The sequence below is a fragment of the Chiroxiphia lanceolata genome, chromosome 3 (assembly GCF_009829145.1).
Source record: "Chiroxiphia lanceolata isolate bChiLan1 chromosome 3, bChiLan1.pri, whole genome shotgun sequence".
Classification (NCBI taxonomy): domain Eukaryota; kingdom Metazoa; phylum Chordata; class Aves; order Passeriformes; family Pipridae; genus Chiroxiphia; species Chiroxiphia lanceolata.
In genome coordinates, this window is record NC_045639.1 from 72,281,380 (window position 1) to 72,305,001 (window position 23,622).

At 37.5% G+C, this 23,622-nt stretch overlaps 1 protein-coding gene across 1 annotated transcript in view; it reads left to right on the top strand.

Moving 5' to 3' along the window:
- The window catches only part of PREP (prolyl endopeptidase), a 97,585-nt gene that overhangs the window by 32,689 nt on the left and 41,274 nt on the right, over positions 1–23,622 (top strand). The window contains exons 8-9 of the mRNA XM_032682680.1: positions 14,741–14,932; positions 20,548–20,745. Coding sequence (XP_032538571.1) covers positions 14,741–14,932; positions 20,548–20,745 — 390 coding nt within the window. The remainder of the gene's footprint in view (positions 1–14,740; positions 14,933–20,547; positions 20,746–23,622) is intronic.

Genomic DNA, 23,622 nt, shown 5'->3' on the forward strand with positions numbered 1-23,622 from the left:
TCTGCTTATCTTAATATAAATTGAGTTAGAATGTCAAATGACTTTATACAAATCCATACACCAGGTTCCATTAGTCTCTTTGGTGCATACAAGATTCTGTTTATCAGAAGTCCTTTTAAGAGGACTTACAAGAAGCACCCTTTCTGTGCATTTGTTTACCTTGGGTTGTTATAGTGTTCAGCAGGGCTTTGCTGTCATCAGCAGGGGTTGTGGTGACCTGAGATGGTGCAGTTTCAGAACCCATCCCTGGATTAGAAGAAGGAGCCTGAGATTAGCTCAGTTGGTTAGAGCATGGTGCTAAGAACGCCAAGGTCCTGGGTCATTTAAGAGTTGGACTTCATGATCCTTGTGGGTCCCTTCCAACTCAGAATAATTTGTGAATAATAAGCACAGATATGTTTCTGGAGAGCTCCTTAAACAACCTGTTTTCTATTTTGACTTTTCCCAGAAGTGACAACTGTAAGTCGTAAATCAATTCATAGTGTGTTACACAAATGTGTTGTCAGAGTTGAAATAAAGTTTAACTGCTAGAATGGGGAAAATATCATAGTGAAGTAATATCAGATGATATGGGGGTGTGTGGTTAAAAGGATCTATAGGGTGCACAAATAGGGTAATTCTATTTGGTTTTAAATTTGTAAGCCTATTTCCTTGAATGGGCTGTTAGCTGGGGTGTCAGTTGAGTGTGTGGTAACAAGGCTAAGTTGCTCTAAGCTGCATGTTCTTGAGTTCATGCAGTAGATAGTTACGTCACTGACTGCTGTGAGATGTAAAGTGTGGATGAGATGAATTTTCTTACATTATGCTGTACTGCAGGACTTTGGTCACTGCTAAATTCTGTGTTGGAGATAAAGTGAGAATCACCTGCAGACTCTAGATGTGTTAAGATGATGGACTGAATGTACCTGTTTAGACCATTAGCTGCACCTGCTTTCCTATGCTCCCTCAGGATGATTCAGTCCACATGGAATACAAGTATCTCTCTGGGCAGGTTTGGACCTCTGTGCTGATTGCAAAGGGGGCCTATGGCTGTAGCTCACATGCTCCTAAGATTAGAGGGACAAAAAGATAAGAGAAATACCAGAAAACTGAAAACCACTTACAAAAATTAAAGCAGGGACATTTCTCCCATGGCATCTGAAAAAAGTACAAAGTTGAGGTGAGAAAGAAAATGATCTGATTAAGACACAGGTATTTGTAAAAGAAGATGTCAAAAAAGATAACTAATTGCAGGACTGTTTGAGTGAATATTAGTTATTTCAGAAATTGTACTAACTGGCATAGAGGGAAATTGAAAAATGAAAGAAAATGTGCAATATGTTATAGGTAGCTTGGAATCTAGCAGATAACACATCTGATATAGATGCCGTTTTAAGAACAGTGATTTGACAGTGAAACTCCAATTTGGTTACTGGAAAGACGATGTGAAGTAACATTGGAGAGGCTCTGATTATTTCAATCAAAATGCCTGTACATCCTGGAGATGCTCACTGAAGATAGACTTGTAAATAGTCTGAGTTTGCAACTGAAAGCTGAGAAAAAAAAAATTGTATTTTTCTTTATATTTTTAACACCTTATCAAGGTGATATTGACTAAACTACTTACTGGATTGTTGAAACTGATTAAACCAAAGAAAGCTTCTGTCACATGTACCAGAGACAGGACTGTGATTTTGTAATGAAGAGAAAAAAAACGGAACAGAGCTAGTAATTAAGGGAATGGAATGTACCTCAAAACTGAGGGGGCACAACTGGTTTTTTTGTGTTATAAATGGACTTGTAGTAATTCAATTAGGTTGTCTTTCCATCCCCCTCTCCTTTTTTTTTTTTTTTTTAACTCCTTCTGTAGGCCCCTTACACCCTTGTTTCTTATAACACTTCCACTGTTTGGACCTATCCTTTAAAATCTGACAGAGGCTGGTTATAAGTGTTTTGAAATTAAGTGTCCAGAATTTAAGTACTGTTTGAGCAGTAGGTCATAATAATAAACGCATGTGTGTGTACTTACGGACTAAAGCCACCATAAGGTTGTAGAAGCTCCTGTGCTCCATGTATTGAGTATGTCGCTCTACAGCAGCATCCTGGCTGTAGCAGCAGAGGTGAATAGGCAGACCTGACTTCTATTGTCTAGATGGAGTAAAACAGGTTAGGACTTCTCTTATCTACAGAGGGATCAGGGCACTAAACTGTTCCAATGACAGACCTTTTATGGACTTGTTACATGTTGCTAGGTCTTTTTGTGCTGAGTAGTAATATTCTGGTTTCTAGGTTGAGGCCCTTGTGTTAAGTGAAAAACATTTGTGTTTCCATGAAATAATTCATAGTTTGGATCCTTTTGATAGTACGTTCTGAAGCTTATTTAGAAATAGTGATTGGTTTTATAACTTTTCTTACTTCACCAAGGCCCTAAGAAAAAAATTTGGAAAATTTCATGTAATCTGGCAATATTGCACTGGATATACAGAGGTTGGGAGGTGGCAGATTTCATATGATCACATACAACTCTAAGTTTTCTCTGTCATGTATAGAGATTATTGGTACAGTTTTCATTATATTCATCTTTGGGGGCTTTTTTGATTTAGCTGAACTAGTGAACTTCAGCACACAGATGGACATATGGAAGTGGGTTATACTCTTATGAAATATTTCAAGTCTGGTGTCAACAAATTTCTCATAGTTCTGAACTGACCTGTTTTGTAAAGTCAGTTTAGAAAGATAAATGCCAATAGAGTAAATATGCTGTACTTACGGGTTGTTAGAATTGAGGTTGACTAGCTCATTTGTGGGCTTTGTTTCTAACTTACTGTAGATTAATGACATGGTACAATTTTTTTGGAACATTTTTACCTGTATATTAAGAGACCCGCTTGCTCAGAGTAAAGTTCTTTTTGTCTGAAATTCTGTCTGAATTTTGTTTGTCTGAAAGACAGAAAAAAATTGTTTTCTGTGAAAGAACACAGTATCTGGTTGAACTATTTTCCAGGCTAGAATGGAGAAGTGGGGTGAAAAGGGGGGATCCATCTTGGGAAAAGAGAGAGAAGAAACAGGAGTGCAAAATGAAACGGTATATTTCATGTGTGGAAATGGAAAACACTTAACAAATATCTGCCTTGTAGAACTCGGAAGATGGCTGTGAATTCAGGGATGAGTCAGCTACTGTGGGAATCATTAAGTAACACAATATAGCCCATAACAGGCTTACAGGAGCTCAGAGATTTCTTTCCCCAACAGGTGAAAGGAACGTGTAGTCTTTGCTTTTTACTCTTATTTATATATGGCATGATTTTATAGCAAGAAAATTATTTCCTTTTTAAATTTCAAATTAAACTCAACAATTTCTGGCTGCTTTGAAAAGATTAATCCAATAGAATAAGCACATCCAGTTGAAAAAATTAAGCTGTAAAACCTTTTTTTGCCTTCTTAAATTGTGAACTTTTCCAATATTTATGTTCAATTACATGCCTGTCCCATTTTTACTGGCTGTCTAGACAATACAAATAAAAAAGTAAATTTGCAGTAAATTTTCAATCTGAGGCTGAAAAGGAAGATCCAGATTGTTCCACAAGAATCAACAAGAAATGGAACAGAATGATTTTGCTAACAATCTATAAGTAGTCAGAATAATACCTTCCTTTCCAAAGCGACAGAATAATATTGTAGCTCTTCCTCTGTTTCTCATCCCAGATGTTGTTGGGGTTTTTTGCAGTTCCTTTAAACTTTTCTTTACCACAGGGGTCTTGTTTTCTGACTGAGAGTTAGGCAGTGGTGCTAAATCAAAATGTCTTGTTGTTTTGAGGTGCCTGACGTAGGTTTTAATTGAGTTACCATTAGTTATTTTTGTTGTTCTAAATAATTTTCATTTTTTCACAGAATGTGTTGCTTTCTCCTGCAAGAAGACAGGTCATCTTCAGTCTTGCTAGTGAAAAAAAGAATAATGGGCCTTACAAATAAGGAACATAAAGTATATTTTCCTGGTTTGCCCCGTATTGGATAGATTTGTGACGTGATCTGGACATTGCAACACTGAAATATTTCAATATTTATCTTTCCGATTCTCTGCTACTCCATGGTTCATACAGTCCTGAGCTACATTTCTATTCTATAAAATTCAAAGAGATGGGGACCACAGAAAAGGATGCAGGAAAACCTACCTGTGGAACTGCTGAAATGGGGAAATAGGCAGTGTTGAGGGGTGAGGGGCAAAGTTCAAACTACATGGGATGTAGATACTCCATGTTTAATAGGTAACTACCTTTCTGAGTTCTCACAAAATATACAAGGGGTTGGTGTTTTTCCTGTAATGGCATAGCATGGAGAACACATACTGTGTCTTTGCTTTGACTATGGATGTTATCTCTTGGGATGAGACACTGTATTCACTCCATACTTTGCCCTAAGATGAGCTTTTTAGCTTGGATATTACCTAAGTACTTGTGGAAAATCTGTTCTTTGTGAAAATCGTCTACTGGTACCTCAGTCACTTCTGTGCATTTCAGGACAGTATTCTAGGTGCCAACTAATCCAAAGTAAATTGCTTTGACGTGGAGGAAACCTCTGACTTAACTTTCCCACAAGTTATCTTGTTATGAAACATGGTTTGCCCAATATTTGCATTTCATTGTTACTTTAGTAACAGTGAGTAAATGCATTTCATTAACTTCTTGCACAGCATGAATTGTTGCTTCTTTTTGCATATAGTCCTTTTAAATAAGTGAGATGATAATGATATCATTAAAGACTCTATGCAAGCATGACATTTGACTAGATCTGCTGTACTGAGGACAGTTGTGTTCTGTGCATTCATTGATTCTTGATGTATTTCTCAGGCTATAGACTAATGGTAGTTAACTTGCCCTGTGTTGAGCAGGAAATTACCTTGTCTCTGAATGGAAATCACATCTAATAAATGAGAGTAGACTATTTCTAAATGTTTAGGAAACTTAAAAGAGTTTGACTTGTTTATTTCTACATTTGAAAAATTAAGTGTGTCGGATAGGACTTCCCCCTTTACTGTATATGATTACTCATGATATTTTTGTCAAGAGCTATAGATTAATTGAACTTGCAGTGCAATCTTCTGTAATAATTCTTGTCAAATTGTTTTCCCCAGAAGGTAATCTACACTAGTGTTTCTGTTTCTTTCCATGAATAGTACAGGGAGCATCTGAACATCTTTTCTGCTTCCCGGAGTGCTTCCCTTCCCCCTTTCACAATGTTTCTACTGTATAGAGACTGAGTCATTTTCCTCTTCAAATGTTCAGGTTGTTTGCTAGGTTTTCAAGAGGGCCATTGTGAGCTATTTGTGCCAAGAATGCTCCTTTTTAGAATAGAAAATCACTGTGATAAGTAACCTATGACAAATACATAATAGCTTTTTTTTTTTAAATGGAAATTTTAAATTAGTCTGAAAAGGTAAGAGGTTTGGGGGATAATTTTCCCCTGCTCCTCTCCTACCCCGGGCCTCTCGTGAATCCCACCAGGTAAAGCCAGTTTGTGGTGTAGTTTTTAAGACAAAACTCTGTGTTAGAAGTGACCAGATTTACCGTTTGGAGTTTTGTGTTTACAGCTAACTTAACTAAACCCACTTTTTAAAAAAGCTTTTATTATCTGATAGTGGTGCTTTACATATATTCCATTTCTCAAGACTGGATATCTGTGGTCATAATTCACAGTATTGTGGCAAGGCAATAGTGAGGAGGCATCACTGGGAGAAAACAAGAAGGCTGCTCTTGGGGTAACTCCCTTGCTGTACTCTGCTTCAGGTAGCTGTGGATATGGGAGCTCTTCCCTTCATGCTTACTGCTTTTGTTGCTTGTGGGGTGAGCTTTAGAAAGATCAGGCAAAATAAAAATTATGGGATTCTTGTTGGGATTTGACCACTCTTTGTCAACCACTGAACCAACTCACACAGTTTAATTTTGCTTTATGAAATTTCAGTAGCAGGAGTGCAACAGCTGTTTGTTGGGTCAGGAAGGACAGCACTGTAGGTTCATGTACAGAAGGTTATCCCTCATTCAGGGCTCCAGATTTCCCTACTTATCTTGCCAAACTGCTGGTAGGCTTTTCAACCCTTGACTCTTGTAACAAACATTTAAAAGTGATCAAATACTAAGTATTTCTTTAACAAACCACACATATTTACCCAGTAGCTGAGCATTATAAGGCACGATTTTTAGTAACTATTTTACCAAACTTGCCTTCCAGAACACAGACAGCACTCAGGTTTGCTTGTATGTTGAACCAGTCAAACAAGAAAATTCTCTCATTAATCACTTTGCTTAACTGTTTTTGGGATATCTGAAAATGTGTCATAGTAGCCAAGGATACACAGTAATCAAGGAATTATATATAAGCAACCTTGTTGTGCACCTTGCCAAAAAAATCCCACAAAACCCCCCAACCAAACAATGACTTCAAAAAAACCAAAACCAGTGGTTTTTTTCTGTAGCATGCCTCTTCCTGTTTCTGTGCCTGATAATTTTGTTCTTCCCTTTTCTTGAGAAATGAGTTTGTTTCTTTTCTATTAGATTGTCAGGCTTTACTGTTTATTCTTTTGAATATGTGGTTTGGTGCAGTGAAGAAAGAATTTAGCACCAATCTGTTGGTGTGGAACAAGAGGCAAATGAAAGCTGTTTAATCACCCTCGGCTATGAACTGAAACCGGCATAACATAGTCTGTTGGTCTTGCTGAAGTTGTCCTTAATATTGACCTTTTTCTTTATTTTGTGTTATGGTAGCCACCATGAAGCCTAGTAAAGAAATCGGGGTCTTCTTGTGAGCACCACAGAACTGTTTCATGAGTCACTGACGCAGAGCCCTGGGCAAAGCCCCGCTTTCCTCTCTTGGGGGGAGCTGAAGCATGAGAATAGAGGGGAAAAAGAAGGGATATAAGGCAGTGTGAGGAGCAAAAGAGGTAGCTCTTGTTATAACCTCTGGGAACATAGAAACTGTGAAAGGCTTGACTCCCGAATGCAAAAAGTTGAAAGGGTTGGCTAATTGGAAAGCACAGCCTGAGTTGTTGACCTGGAAGGGAGACAAAACACAGGTTCGTCTAAGCAGGAGGTACAAGGGCTTTGTGGAGAGAGGATAGTGGTAGGGGCTTTTATGCTTGGGTGCTGGGCTGCTTGGAGATTGGTAGTTTGTGTGTGATGGGAACAGTGTGAGGTAGTAGGAGGACACATAGAAACTAGTGTAAAATATATGAGAACCACTGCCTTGGAAAGATGAGATAAAAATTGAGCAAACACAGAAGTTCACAGCTTGCTGGTTGCTTAGTCATTGTCAGCTGGAACTGCCTTGTACTAGACTGGTAGAGAGAGGTTGCAAGAAGGAATTTGAGAGCAGGACTGTCAGCCTCAAGAATTTTTATTTTGCTTCTTTGTTTAGAAGGTTGTTCTTTTTTTCCTCCTCACTGAAGAAAGCATGTACGTGACTTGAGGGCAGGTGGAAAAGAAAAGGTAATGTTTGTCCAGTTCCTGTTGAAAATAGGATTCTTTGGCCTTTTGTGTCTGAGTTTAGCCTTGCAATTTATCAGGCTCTCTTAAAAATAAATAAATAAGCAACGAACAGTGCTGTATACAGTTACATCAAAGGGCTGAGTCACTATGTGCTGGGTAGCCTGAAAAATGGATCAAAACATTTGTAATGAAAATAAACAAGAGATATGGAGGAGACAGTAGGCATCAGCTGTAAAGTGAAATGTGGTGGGAGAAAACTCTTCCCTTTTTTGAAAGACTTTTTGTGATTGAAGTAACTTTAAAAAAAAAAAGTTTCAAAAGTCGACATCAAAACAAGGCCATTATATCCTAGTCCCTAACAAATGGGGAGAAAAAAAATCAGTTGTCTTGAAACATATGTGGAAGCCTCAACAATAGTGTTTACTTTAAGAAAAATGTTTCGTATCCCTTAAACGGCAATTCCAAAAAGTTTTACTTTCAGTGTATTTTTTTAATTGGAACCGAATTATTAGTAATAAAAAGAAATAAAATTAGCAACAAAAAAAGAGCTACATATGTCATCTGTCTGAATTTCTGTAAGGTCTTTGACATGGTCCCCTACAACAGCCTTCTCTCTAAGTTGGAGAGGTATGGATTTGATGAGTGGACTGTTCATTGGTTAAGGAATTGGCTTCAGACCCCTCATCATCTTTGTGGCCCTCTGCTGGACCCTCTCCAGTAGCTCCTTGTGTTTCTTGTACTGAGGAGCCCAGAACTAGACATGCCTGGAGAGGAGAAGGCTTCAGGGAGACTGCTGACTCTCAGTACTTAAAGGAAACCTATAAGAAAGATGGGGACAAACATTTTAGCAGAGCCAGTTGCCAGCGGTAATGGTTTTAAACTAAAAAAGAGTAGGTTTAGATTAGATATAAGGAAGAAGTTTTTTACAATGAGTGTGATAAAACACTAAGGTTGCCCAGAGAGGTAGTAGATGCCCAGATGCCTGGAAACATTCAAGTTCAGGTTGCATGGGGCTTTGAGCAACCTGATCTAGTTGAAGATGTCCCTGCGCATTGCAAGGAGGTCAGACTGGGTGACCTTCAAAGGTCCTTTCAACCCAAACTATTCTATGATTCTATGAAATTAAATAGCTTGCTATTAATTTGAGCAAGGAGATCTTCATACTGCCACTGTCTAACTGGACATTACATTTATAAATAGTATTCATAATGAAGTTATTTTTTAGATTAGGTATTTGTGCTTTTCTTTGTGTATATTAAAGAAGTGTGGTGTGAGAGATTACCTTTGATGCCTGTTCTTTTGTTGCTATGTTCTTCTACCTGAGGACATAAGCTATAACTCTCTCAAAACAAAGCATATTCTCTTGTCCTGTCTTTTGAGTGATTATGGCAATGGAGGTAAAATAGAAGCCTTGAAACTGATTGAGAAATGTCTGCCCATAAAAGTGCTTGATTTGTTTTTTCTGGATTAATCTTTGATTGACATGTCTGAACTTACTTAACTCAAAGGAATAAATAATGCCTGTTTCCATTTATTTATTTTTTAGATGGCAAATACATTAACTTTGCATGCTCATTGAGTAGCTGTCATCCATTATCTGCAACTTGAGTGGTACTGAGAGCCCTTTCAATACAAACCCAATGAACTTGCGTTCCTTTCAGAGACATCTTAATATCTCCTCTCCAGTCTTCCCCCCTTCAGACCTTCGTAAGTGAAGTCAAGTCCCAAGAGATAAAGAGATCTGGCTTTCAAAGAGAGTCCAAATTGTTTGAAAATCTTTCTTGCCCTTTGGAGACCAGAGTGAGACACTTAATTAAACATTTGTGGCTTTGAAGAAGAAAGAGGGGAAAAAACCCCCCTGAGTTCTTTCCCATAGTTGCCTGGCTCAGACCAAAAACTTGAGAGCAAGCTGAGTATTGCGTGACTTAAAAAGAAGTTAGTTTCTGATGTGGAAGTAGATGTCGGAGTGAAAGGCTTTGCTTTTCCATTCAGTTCCCAGAATATGTTATGAATGTACCATGAGGGCCCTGAAACAGTCTCTTTCAATTTGAAGCATACTGTGTACCATGAGATTATCTGTCTTCTATTGAGCATAAAAACTAGTTTGGATTAGTACTGTGACAAACTCCAAAGTAAATGCCCAGTTTTCAAAATCTCCTCTTGTAGAGAATACTTGAAATTTGGAAGCCTTTGAGTGTACATATCTTAAATAAGTCTGATAGATCTAATTTGCTTTAGTGAGCCAGTATTCAGCAATGAAAATATGCAACTCTCTGATGCGATGAGAAATACAGTGAGAGTGAATTGTGGCCCAGTGGCATGCAACAGTTGAACATTGCCTGTTAAACTGTATAGGATGAATCTAGGAAAGGAAAAGAGAAAATGCAAATGGGAGAATACTAAAAGGAGATGTTACTACTAGACAAAATTTAAATTACACTATGAGATTTGTGCTGGGGATTTTTTCTGCTGTGATGGAAGGCTTTATGTATCCTATGATTAAGGTTTGCAGAGATGGAATAGACCTCTAGCAAGTGAAAGAATTTTTCAGTTAGTAATTGACAGCCCAAGTGCAAAAGATATCTCTCTGCTACAGCAAACTTAACACGTCTATATATATATACACACATCTGTATTATAAATTTTAAGCCTTTTAAAGTATACTATAGGCTGTGTGGATTAGTTAATATTGGAAAATGGAATCTCTAAAGGATGCAGAGGATTCTTTAAGAAAATAAAATTTGGTATTTAAGAGAAACATAAAAAGCAGAAATTATGAGAAAAAGAGTGGCTTTAATCCACTTTCCTGAGACTGAGAAAAAAATAATAATCCACTAGCAGGGATGACTTGCACAACTGGAGTGGAGCTGGGGCTTTTCAGTCTGGAGAAGAGACAGCTCCAGGGTGACCTAGTTGCAGCCTTCCAGTACCTAAAGGGGGCCTGCAAGAGAGATGGAGAGGGACTTTTTACAGGGGCACATGTGATGGGACAAGGGGGAATGACCTTAAACTGAAAGAGAGCAGGTTTAGATTAGATATTAGGAAGAAATTCCTTAATGTGAGGATAGTGAAACACTGTGATAGGTTGCCTAGAGAGATTGTGGATGCCCCATCCCTGGAGGTGTTTGAGTCCAGGTTGGATGGGGCTTTGAGCAACTTGATCTGGTAGATGTCCCTGTCCATGGCAGGAAGGTTGGAACTAGACAACCTTTAAGATCCGTTCCAACCCAAATCACTTTATGATTCTATGAAAATCTAAGAGTTGAAAAATCAGGATCTTTCCTTGAGTAGAAGTTTATCTGCTTAATGCAGGTACCACTGTGAAATGTGGTATGGCTTTTTTAGTTAGAAAGCCTTCCTATTGTTATGAGCCAAACCTCTTCATTCATTTTCTGAGCATTCTCAGCACCGACTGATTTCCAGAAAAACTGTCTTGCAAAAAATAAAAATGACAAGTCAGAATGGAATATAAATTTATGGAGATGAACATTTATATCTGCACCTGATAGAGTATATGAAAAAAACCAAATGCCAATGTTTGCCTTTTCAAAACTTTTTTCACAACATCAGGTAGCCCTACTTGATTACTAAGCCCTGTCTTTCCAGCAAGTACAGTCAAGAGGTTATTTGCCATGAATTGATTGTTTGGCCTTTCCATGAAACATGAAATATGGAAGGAAGTATTGAGAACGTTTTGTGAACTGATGATCAGTGACTCTCAGCTGCTTTTCCTTTCTGTCTAAAGACCATTGGTAACACACTCTGTGATCATTTATGCTGTTATCAGTTTGTTCACATTAGCTTCTCCTTCTCCTGTAGTTGTCATCATTCACTTACAGACCTGCTTCATCACACAGAGCTCTCAGCAAACCGGTGAATCTTTTACTATATTCAGAGACTAGTACAAGATTGAGGGCTTATTGTATGATGCTTACTGATACAATTTCCCTTTTGATCTTCTGTGGATCCAAAATTTAAAAAAAAAAAATTCTGTCTGTTCACTGAATGTTTCTTTTGTCCTTTGCAAGATTATGATTTTCTGTTGTGTGATATGGTCCACTGAATAAAGATTATAGGTCTTCTACCTGCAGTTCCTCTTCTACTGCAATTATTTGATGATGGATAACTGGCTGGTATAAGGTATAGAGGCAAAACCATCTGTATATCTGTATGTTTTCAGCAATGTGTTTTAATGTAAAGGCTGGCAGAGGAAGGGATTAGGTTATAGGGGCAGCATACAGTAAACTGTCATGCTTTTCTTATGTATAATAAATCTGTCTCATTGTAGCCTTATGTGGATTAAACCTCAGTGGTTCAGGTGTTAAGAACAGTCTGGACTACAAATGCCACTTCTCAGTGACTCTCCTCAAAGATTCATGTTCTCAGAGGGCTGCTGGTTAAACCTGTAAATGTCTTATCAAGATCTAGTTCTTCAATTCCTCCCTCCCCTCCTTTCTTTTAACAAAGAATGAACTGAGTGCCCATCCTTCACCTTGTTTTTTGAGTACTTCTTGAAGTCATAAGTTATAGATATACTATTTTTTTTGTTACTGAGAGTGCTTGATGGGGGGCAGAGCCATAGTAGTGAGCTGCATGAGCCCGCTCCTTCCTTATGCTGTCACTGGAATAACCTGGGGATAAATGATGTGTGTGTCCCCATCAGTTTTCAGCCATATTAGTGACCAGTGAACTGGCTGTGTTTGTCACCAGGTTGTTATTCCTAGCCCAAAAGAGAGAGCTAAGCAAGAGAATCTAAGGCAATGCTAGAATATCCCTTTCAGTCACAGTCACAACTAGGTCACCTGGAACTGGCCATAATGACGCATCTTCTTACGTCTGATGTCTGTGTCACTGCAAAGGGTTTCTTCCTCTCATTGGAAAACTACAGCACATACTCTGTACGGTAATGTACCCGATGTAATTGTCTCTTTCAGCTCCCTGTACTTGCCTCTTTACTGCCTCTGATCTTAGATTAGGTACTGGCTTATTTAACCACTTCAGTGAGACAGTGGTTAAGAGGTAATTCATCTGCAGAATTTGTCTTCTAAGGACTATATCACATCCACTTTAATAAGATGAATGCTTTTATTTTTTTATAATAACAACTAAGTGTACCCCTGTAGAACATCAACCCTCTTGCTTTTTTACTAGCTGTTCATTTGAGAGTGGATGAATGACTTGCAAGGAAGCAATGTAAATCCCTAATATCACATTATTTTCCTTTTTCTTCATGGAATCCAAGTCCTGTTGCACTTAAAGGAGACTACAACTATTGTGAACATTTAGCATTAAAAAAGTGGATTTTTTCAGCAGTCTGGTGATTCCTTTTTATGAAGTCTTGTTCTTTAGTAGGACTTCATTTAGTATTCTGTTAGATACTAAAATACAAATGTTCCAATATTGTTATGGTGTTACACTGCAGTTAGTGTTTTTATTTACTAAAATGTTTGTGTGTGCGACTTGGGATCTTCAAACAGTTTCACTGGTGTTTATTAGAGTTCACTGTAGGTTGGATTTTCTTTGTTTTACTAGGCATCAAAGCAGGTTTCTCTGTAGAACTCACAGGAACTGGAGTGACTTAGCAGGATTTTTCTTCAAGATCAAATCAAAACTTTGGACCTCACAGCAAAAATCAAGGTTTAGCAGGCAATGTATTCATTCAGAGACAGGATACTAAGTTTGCATTACAGCAATATACAAAGTAGAATTTAATTGGCTAATCTATCACTTTGCATGAGGAGAGAGGGAAGTTTTTCTTAAATCAAAATGGCAATTAAGAACTTTATGAATGTACCGGGCCTAATTATACTCTGTTATTACATCTAATGGGTTTTAAATGACCTTAGTCATCTCATTGCTTCCTCAGTTATTCTTTCCTTTTTTTAAACTTACAGTAGTTACAACTCAGCTGTGATCTACTTTCATTATTCTGCTCAGCTTTTAATATTATAAAATAAACTGAAATGCTTTTTATTGATGCAAACATTGTGTTATAGAGTTTCACAAACAGATTTATAAACAGTTTATTTGTTTATACCTAAAAGCAAAGACTCAACCTTTAGTTTTGGGAAAGAGGCAGAGAGTGCACCAAATGTTATTTTAAGATATAAGTGCATACCAACAGGAGTTGATCAATTTAAGATATCATATATCAATAAGGGTTTTGATTCTTCAGCACAGCTAATTTTTGATACTTATAATAGTAAGTTTGGATGATAGGCTGTGTTGTGGATATAACAAGTATATTGCATATCTTATCTAGTCCTGCTGCTTTTCCTTTCTACTAGCCTTTTGACCCATTACAAAACAATAAAATGTGAACAAAAAGTAGTGAAGTCTTAAAATCCCAACTACCGGTTGAGTCAATACTATTCAGTCTGTATCACAGTCTGAAACTGAGGCAATTCATGTTTGAGAGAACTCCACTTCTGTTCCTGAGTGTGATATTCTAGAAGGTTGATAGGGAGAACGCAGTTTCATTCTTGAAAAACCCAGATGTTAACATTTTAGCTAACTGTGGTTGTCCTTATAGGTGGTGACAAGCTTCTGCTGAACAACATTTCAGGAATGTTGTTTCTTGAGTTGAAAGGGAAATTCCTTATGTTGAAGTTTATTGTACTCATTCAAATAGCATAATTTCTATTCTGTGGGAAGTTCTGGGCTTTTAAGAAGAATGGAAAACTTTCCATTCAAAGTTGGTATTTTTCCAGAAAGAAAAAAACAACCCAGCAACATTTCTTTATAATTATATAATAATTTTAGAAAAGCTATTTGAAATAAAATGGAGCTTGAAAGCTTAGTGCAGCCTTTTGACTCAGCTGTGACTCTTCATTCTAAGACGTCTGTAGAAGTGGGGACTTGTGAGCTCCATTGACAAGAACCTGATGTGCTCAAAGACATTGGCTTCACAGCAGTCAGTGTGGTAGAAGCACTTCTGTAGCAAACATTTGAGCTTTCCAACAGCCCCTTAGGAAAGCTGGTAAAACACTAGCTGTAATCCTGTCAGTATTCTGCATGTATTTCCCTAGAAATTCCTCAAAACCAGTCATGTTAACATGTCCATGAACTGGCATTTTTCCACTGCAGCCTATCAATCTGGAGAATTCTTGGAAAGTTCTTAATACGTAGTAGACATTTTGGCCTTTCCATAGCTGTACTGCTTCTGGTCACTGCTGTTGTTCAAGAAAGAGACTATAACAATTGTCAGGAAGGCCTTGCCCTCCAGTGTTAAAACGTTTTGTTTCAGGAGATGAAGAATTTATATTCTATGTTTTATCTTTCAGGAATTCTTCACTGGGTGAAACTGATAGATAACTTTGAGGCTGAGTATGAGTATGTCACCAATGAAGGAACAGTGTTCACTTTCAAGACAAACCGCCATTCTCCAAATTACCAGTTAATCAACATTGACTTCAGTGATCCAGAGGAATCCAAATGGAAAGTTCTCGTCCCTGAACATGAAAAAGATGTTCTAGGTAAGAGTTCAAGTCAAGTTAAAGAATTCCTATTCTGCTTTTTTCAAATTAATTCAGTAATTAGTCTATTGAATGATCTTTTACAGGCCTTCTTAATTTTTTCCTGTGTTTAAACTTTGTATAGGATTTGCAGTTAAAAGGTTTCCGGAGATACAAGACATTTAGAATCACAGAATATGCTGAGTTGGAAGGGGCCCACAAGGATCATTGAGTCCAATCCTTAGGCCTGCACAGGAGCATCCCCAAGAGTCACACCATGACCCCGAGAGTATTATCCAAATGCTTCTTGAACTCTCTCAGGCTTGGTAACCACTTCCCTGGGGAGCCTGTTCAAGTACCCAGCCACTCTCTGAGAAAAGAACCTTTTTCTAATATCCAGCCTAAACCTCCCCTGACACAACTTCAGGCCATTCCCTTGTGTCCTGTCACTGGTCACCACAGAGAAGAGATCAGTGCCTGCTCCTCCTCTTCCCCTCACAAGGAAGTTGTAACTGCAATGAGGTCTCCCCTCAGTCTCCTCTTCTCCAGGCTGAACACACCAAGTGATCTCACACGGCTTCCCCTCAAGGCCCTTCGTCATCTTCATTGCCCTCTTTTGGACGCTCTCTAACAGCTTAATATCTTTCTTATATCGTGGTGCCCAAAACTGCACACAATATTAAAGGTGAGGCTGCACCAGTGCAGAGCAGAGTGGGACAATCCCCTCCCTCAACCAGCTGGTGATGCTTTGCCTGATGCCCCCCAGGACACAGTTGGCCCTTCTGGCTGCCAGAATCAATCTCTCTCTCCTTCTCTCTCTCTTACATCCTGTGTGGCCATAGTGAAGTTGTTTCATCTGTCCTTGGTTTAATTCTGTGTTTGTAGGAGATGAGGGGAAAGTATTTTTCTGCTTTATGTCAGTGTAATAAATGTTTACTAGACAGTCAGAGATTACAAGAAGAGGGACTTTGTAAGCAGAAAGAAGGAAAAGAGCAAATCTGGCTGTAGTGTAGCACACTTTGAACAGAATTGATCAGAATTTGAGACAGGATATTTTGTTGTTCCTGAAATAAGAGGAGTAAACAATACTTCAAAAAAAAGCCTCAGGAAAGTTGAAGGGCATGGAGGTCTCTTAAGTGTAAAAGCAAGTTCAAAGCATAAATCTTTGGTTTTGATACAATTAAAAAAAGGTGTATTTTTTTAATACCGTCATTTTGCAGAAAGTTCTATGAAAGCTAGATAATGCATTTCAGATAATGCAGAAAAACCTCTTCTGAACTGTTTTTTGACAGATACTTAGTGTACATTTATGTAGTTTGTTCTCCATACAGTACAAGATACAATTTGATTTATCTGACCAATATTAGTTATTCAAAAATACACTCCTTTTTATTAATAATTTTTTATACAAACTCCTTCATGTTTGCTGATGTTCTAGTGAAGAGTTGCTTTGTAGAATGAGTAGAATTCTCTTTGTGTATATGATTTGATATGTGTATTTACAGTAACATCTGTCTTTCCTCACTAAAACAAACCAACAGGCATTCAGCTCTTAAACACTTGAAAGCAAACATAATCTATCATATAAAACCATCAGAGTGACTTACAGGAGTCTGTTGTGTGTCATTAGTCTTCTACTGTATTTGAATGTGAAGCCAGAGGAGGCAGTCAAACGTCCACTTCTCTCTCTAGCTTTTTGGAGTGGTATATAAAGGAATTGGATTAACTAACAAATGAAAGTGTCTCCACAAGAAGATGAGTTTTAACTAGATCTTAGTAGATTTATAGTAGATCTTACAGGAAAGTAAGTTTGAATTGTTCGATTGCTTCTTTGTGGCGGACAAAGAATTACTGTATCCTTAGCACCAAGGTATGGGAGTTTTCTCACCTTCAGGAAGCTGTAGTCCTAAATAAATAAAAGAAACCCACTCCTTCACTTGATGAAACCAGTAAGCAAGCCAGTCTCCATGTCATCCTTTTCGAATCATTCTAAGATTTGTTAAGGAAGACATAATTATAGCAAAGACAGTTAATAATTCATTGTCTTGAAAACCTTGTAGTCAAGTGAATTTGATTTTGTGTGCTCCAGAGATGACAATGTGATGAACACCTTCTGCAAAGGTAGGACAGCAGTGATTCAAAGGGTAAATGAGTATTGCTACTTATCCAGTTGTACATATGTGTGGGAGTGACTCCTTAACAAGATGTAGTTTGCTATATCAGTATTTCTTTATAAACATTATAGTTAGTGATGCCATAGCTCACAAATATGTTTTACTTGAATATATTGATCCTTGATTTAAGTTTCCTGCTCTGTTGTGATCTGCCTGGAAGCCATAGCCTACTTAATTTCTATGTATTAACTTAAATTCAATTTCATAAAAGCTGCACTTGCACATATAGAAATAGGTTTATCTACAAATAATAAATTCAGGATTAAGAATTATGAATCCCTGCCAGTGTCCATCAATGGCATAAAGAAATGTTCTACAAAGTATCATAATGCATTCTTAGGAAAATTTTATATCTGATATAATTTAACCAAGAAATACACATGCCTACAAGGTGGTGTGAATGTCATTTAGTTTCTTCAACATATTAAGATAGACTTTTTATTGTCTTTGACCTTTTTTTTTCAAGAACTGTTTATAAAGGAGATAATTTGGGAAATACTGGGAAAAAACCAAGCACATTACTGCAAAGGAGTTGTACACACACCTCATTTTACAACTGTCAGCATGAATTTCACAGAGTTGAGGTAAATTTAGATCTCTACTCTGTAAGCTGAGGGGAAGAAAGAATGACAGCTATTTTAAAATTAAATTGAAGAGGGCGTCTCAGAACATATTGTAGTGTGATGAGACTCATTTCCTCCCCCTTGGAGTTTGTTTATAAAGAGTTATTTCTCATTTTCGGGGAGTCTAAAATAAAACCATAAGCGAGATTCACATCTAGCACTGAACTTATGCTTTAAGTGACCACATAGCTACAAGTAGGTGTGCTGAATTGGTTGAAAAGCAGCTATGAAACTGTAAATGCAGACTGATCATTATAGACAGTGCAACCTAAGGCGTAGGATAAACCTGCTGGTTTTAGAAGGTTAAAGGATTAATTTTGAGAACAACTGTGACAACCCCCATCTCCCCACCCCTGCAAAATGCCCAATACTGGTAGAGCAGGGCAACTTGAGAGTAGCAGTTAGTATCCAGCCCTTTACTTGTGATGATGTAAAGAAAAGCAGCATAGATCTCCTGAGTAAGAAGGGCTGAGAAATAAAACAAGTTCATGAACGTGTCATAGATGTGAGAGTGATCTTGAGCAGTTCCTTTAATCTCAGTTCACCATTTAACAAGCAGAGGCAGCCAAGAATGAGTCAGTATTTCAGAATATGTAATTGAATATAACTATTAACTTACAAAGTTTATTATGTTCTCCAGCCTCACTTAAGAAATTTTAGCCACTCTAGGGTTAAAATTACACATCAATTACTAATTTATAAACAGTGTTATGGTATACTATATCTTATTATTTCAGGCCATGGCTTCATGGTTGAAATTTCAGTTAGTGTTGTTCTCTGGGGCTTTGGTTAGAAAATTCCAAAATTTAGACTAGAAGCTCATGAGGCACTTAGAAAGTTTGAGAGTAAAAAAGTATCAATGGTGGTGTATGGGAAGAGAGGAGTAGTAAAGCTTTATTTAGGTATTTATGAAACATAAATTCGTATGTCTAAAAAGTTAGACAAGTATTAAATTTCACTGGTCCTTCAGAAACAAGATAAAAGGAAAGTAGACTGTCGAGCTATTAGGTTTTGAAAGTCATTGAGCTCTAGGGGGCCATGACAGACCTGAACCCTATATGAAAACTACTTGTAACAGAATAATGAGTTTTGACCTTCGATTCAGAAAAAACCCCCAACTTGTTAGCCCTAATGGAAGTGGCACCAGATACAACTTTGAACTTTCATTCTGGAACCTGAATATGCAAAGATACATTTATAAGACTGTCTTCAGTACAACTCTGTGAATTCAAATTATTTGGGTTTATAGGACTTTAAGGAAACTGGAAAGAACTGTTAAAATGTGAATAACATAAAATAGTGTAAAACTGAAATTCAGTCAATATTGACATGCTTCTTTTTGGTTTTGATGTTTCTTCTCCAAAGTTGGCATTTTAAACTCTGCATCTCACAGTACTAGTTTGGCATTACAGTGTGCCCCAGTCAGTCCTACCTGAGTTTTCTTTCTCATTTGGTTCCATGTCCTCATTTTTTGCTTCCAGCAGATAAGAAAAGACATTGTCCAGTGCTGGTACCTTGCCCATGATTTAGAGTTCCAGTCTGACTTGTCAGGGAAGAAGTTGCACATACATAGTTGAAAGAGAATAAGAATCACCTCCTTACCTCGTCCTACAAACAAAAAAAAATGCCCTCATTACCTTCCTCAGGATGCTTTTTCTTAACTTTTAACCTTGTTTGTCTTTTTTCTTGTTTGTATTTGATTTGTGAGTTAAAGAGAAGTTGAAATACTTTTGTTGCAAAGTAGTTTCTTATATGACAGAAATACTGAGTGAGATTGGGAGGTTTCAGTCTTTTTCTTGCTTGCATGAGTAAACAGATTTGTCACTAAAGAGTAAAACCAGTGGCACAGGAGACAGGAGTGACTATGTTACAAGATACATTCTGGGTGAGCCGGAGCTCTGAAGAGTTTCTGCACTTCACAGGATACAAAGATGGAGATTGAAGTGAGATGGTCAGTAGGACTACAGACATTTTTTTTAGAAATTACCAGCCCAGATTTTTTATTGTAATTAAAAAAATTAGCATGCCATGAAGAAAAAGTTCACATATCTCTAGTAACTGTTCTGAGGAACAAACTCAGAATGTGACAGTTCTGCTGTCTTCTGTGAAGCAGAAGCTCTCATTCCTGCACAGCTGCACAGACAAAGTGGGCAGGTCTACAGGAGCCCAGGACTGCCAGGAGAGGCATAAAGGCAATGAACCTCTGCAGAGTTATTTGTTTCTGGGTCCTTTTGGTGGATTGTGTTCACAGTGCTGCATCCTCCTCCTCCTATTTTACAGTCTCAAGAATGATGTTTAGCAACATTAGCTCCTTGAATAAGCATGTGGGGTACTTTTAATGGCCTGCTGAGAATATCACTCCAGAATAGCCCTTTTCTTACACCCAGTAGAGCTTACTTACAAGAATAGCCTCCTGATTACTTAAGCGGTAAAACCAAGACAAATAGTAACCTTTAGGTTCTATACTTCAATGCAATATAGGATCACATGTCTTTTTTCATTAGTTTAGTTGGAGTATAAATCATAATGATTGTTTTGATTTTCATGAATTTCTGTAAGTATTACTGGAAAAGATAAATGTTTTTCTTGGGTTTTGCATTGAAATATGTGATATTTAAGAGCAATATTGATCTATAAACATCCCAAATGCATAAACGTATTGGTTAGACAATTCTTTATTCCTGTGTCTGCATAAATTAGCTTCAAGCGGCATGGTTAGTGCATTTCCAGAGAATGTCAGACTTGATTTTGGGTTCACTTTTTTGTTTCAGAAGGCAGGTGACTTACAAAGATTTAAGAGTTCTGATTGTTTGCTTTCTTACATTTTTTAATTGTGCAGAATGGGTTGATTGTGTGAGGTCCAATTTCCTAGTTTTGTGCTATCTGCACGACGTGAAGAATATCCTGCAACTTCATGACCTCGCCACTGGTGCACATCTCAAGACTTTCCCCCTAGAGGTTGGCAGTATTGTGGGATATAGTGGCCGAAAGAAGGACACTGAAATATTCTATCAGTTTACTTCCTTTTTGTCTCCAGGTAAGACTTTTTTCTTTCATATTGTTGTTCTTTTTCCTGTGGACAACATCTGTCTCTTTTTCTGTTGTTTAGTTGTTATTTGGTATGTTTAAGATGCAGATAAAACTGCTTCACCCTTCCCCATGTAGTAAGCAGTGGTTGTGTATTTCAAAACATACCAGTCCTTCATCCATCAAGCCTAAATAATATGCCTACTAGTATTTTAGAGGCCTGCATTAAGAAATTAGTCAAGACGGACTTGTAGTGGAGATGAAATTGTAGCATTCTCGCAACTCTTGCTTCATACAGCGAGATATAAGTTGACAAATGCTGTTGAAGACAATTGTTAATGTATTTAATGTGATTTTTATCAAAATTTTAAAGAACATTAATAAAAGTCACAGAAATTCTTTCTCTAAAAGTTTAGTGATTCATTTATGCATAGCTCATTAGAGCAACCTTACTATGTGTCCTTACAGCACTTGCTGTTGTTGGATTGCTGTAGAAATTTTCCTTCTACAGTCCTGCAAAGCCGGAGATGTCCAAAGCATTATGTAATGCATATGTGGCACACCAATAAATATTCTAGAATTCTTCATAGGAAGGAAGTTTCTACACTATAGTCTAGCTAGTATATGACAAGAAAATATGTTTGCTGTTCACTCTTTTTAATTTCTCTTCTTCAATAGCTAATAAAAGACAGGATTCAAATATGGAGGGGGAGATAGGCTTCAGGATCTTTATCTTCTTCCAAGGTTGGGAATCATAAGATGATCAAAAATGTTCTTATAGTATCTGACATATATTTTTGCTCTGTTTCAGTTAGAGCACAGCAACATTACATTTCAAAATGGCCATATAGCAATTTTGATAGGTTTGCTGGTTTTGCTAGAAAGGATCATGTGAAATTATCAAAATTATCTTTCAAGCTTAGCAGATAAGAAGTGTGATTAATTTCCTATTATCTTACTGTTTACATAACCAGGAATAAGATACATTATGTTTTCAGTTCGTCTTTTAAACAACATTCAGATCATTGCAGCTGGATAGTAGGTTGACACTCTTGCATTTACTTCTGACTTCATCCAGCTCTATGGTGCAGATAGTTCACTTGCTCATGTCCTGCCTCGTGGGCCAGTCTTACAAGCCTCCACTGTTCATTTCAGCTGAGCCAGTCGAGTCTCTGTGGCTGCTAAACACGTAGGGGAAGAGCCCGGAGATCTGTTTGAGCCCATGGCTTGCCAACCAGTCAGCAATGGCTGCTCTCACTGCCTGCTGGTTGCTTAGGCAGAATTTTTTTCTCCTTTTGATTCATTTGCTTAGCGTCTACAAAGAATTCGCCATGGCATAGCTCTGTTAACTGGGGCAGAGTGACCTGGAACCTAGAATTAAAATGGAAGGTAAGAAATGGAGGCGGACTGTATGGGAATAAGGAGCGGGTGAGGAAAGCAGAGCAGAGAGGTAATTTTTAGGAAGGTGTATGGATATTTTTTAATTTGCATGCAACCTCCATTCACCCAATCATTGGAATAGTCTGACGAAGGGTATGGGGCTGATCCTTGATTAACCTAGATCTTTCTACTTTACTGTTAGAAATCAATACAATTTGCACTTGTACTATTTTTTTTTTTCTAATGAGAAACAAATTAACATACTGGTGTTTAATACTTACAACAAAAGTAATAGTAAACATATATATGAAATAATGAATAAAGCAGTTCTAAAACCGTAGATGTTGATACCATAAAAATAATTTTCGTTATTCCCTGAAAAATATGGTTATCCCTGCTGTCCACTCCAATCAGACATTTGGGTGACCACTCTGGTTTTTTTATTTATTTAGAACACTGAAAAAGAATGCAGGCCCCAGTATTACAATGTTTCTTGATATAACTGCTGTGACACTAAAAACAGAAGACAAGATTCAGTACCAGGGGCTGAATTGCATGTTACTGTAACATTAGGCCGATTGGCTCCTGAAATGCAGTCTGTGACTGTGCTTATACTTCATCATGTGGTTTGCTAAGATGCAGCTATTCTGCCTGCTCTGTGTGTAATATTTGCCAGTACATTATCCAGCTGGGGCAGCTGCATTTATGTCACTTGGCTGCTCTGCCTGTTACTGCCTCCAGTGCTTTACATTGCACTTTCACATCATTTTCTGGATACTAATCTTTAAGGGAAACACTGCTTTAATGCTTGTTTGCATCTGTCACCCTGATTAGGTTTGCTAGTCATTTTGTGATAAATGAAGAAAAAAAAAAATCCCAGCAGATTAGGGTAGACCTACTTTTAGTCCCCTATTAATTCACCATTATGGAAAAAGCCTTTATCAGTTATTAGAAATGTTGATTTATATCTGTGGTCTTTGCCAATCTGTAACTTCCTGATCTTCCACAGTCTATAAAAGCGATTTAATGAGGCAATTCCCTTGTATCAGATATGTTTCCTCATCATTTCATGTTTCAGTATAAATTTTTATAACTGTAACCTCTGTATTAATTACATCTGGTTTCCTGAAAGTATCTAAAATGTACACAATACAATATGGCATTATTTCAGTCAAGTCCTGTCCACACTGGTTAGTTTTATTACCTTGAGGATCCTAGTAGAATACTTGTTGCCTTAATTTTTAGTGTTCTTTTCCCTAATATGTGTTTCTGATTTTGCAGGGACCAGCTTGCTCTAAAGGAGAAAAACATAAAATAATTAACAATCAAGTTTGTTTATGGATCATATATATCTCTAGTGTAGCCATGAATATTAGGGTTTTGTAGTATGTTAGCCAGTGTGCAAACATGATAGTCGCACTGTATGGCATGTACTCAAATGTGTTAAATTATATAATAAATGAAAAAATGTCAGAAACTACTGTTTTTCACCCTGCCAGGTTACCAT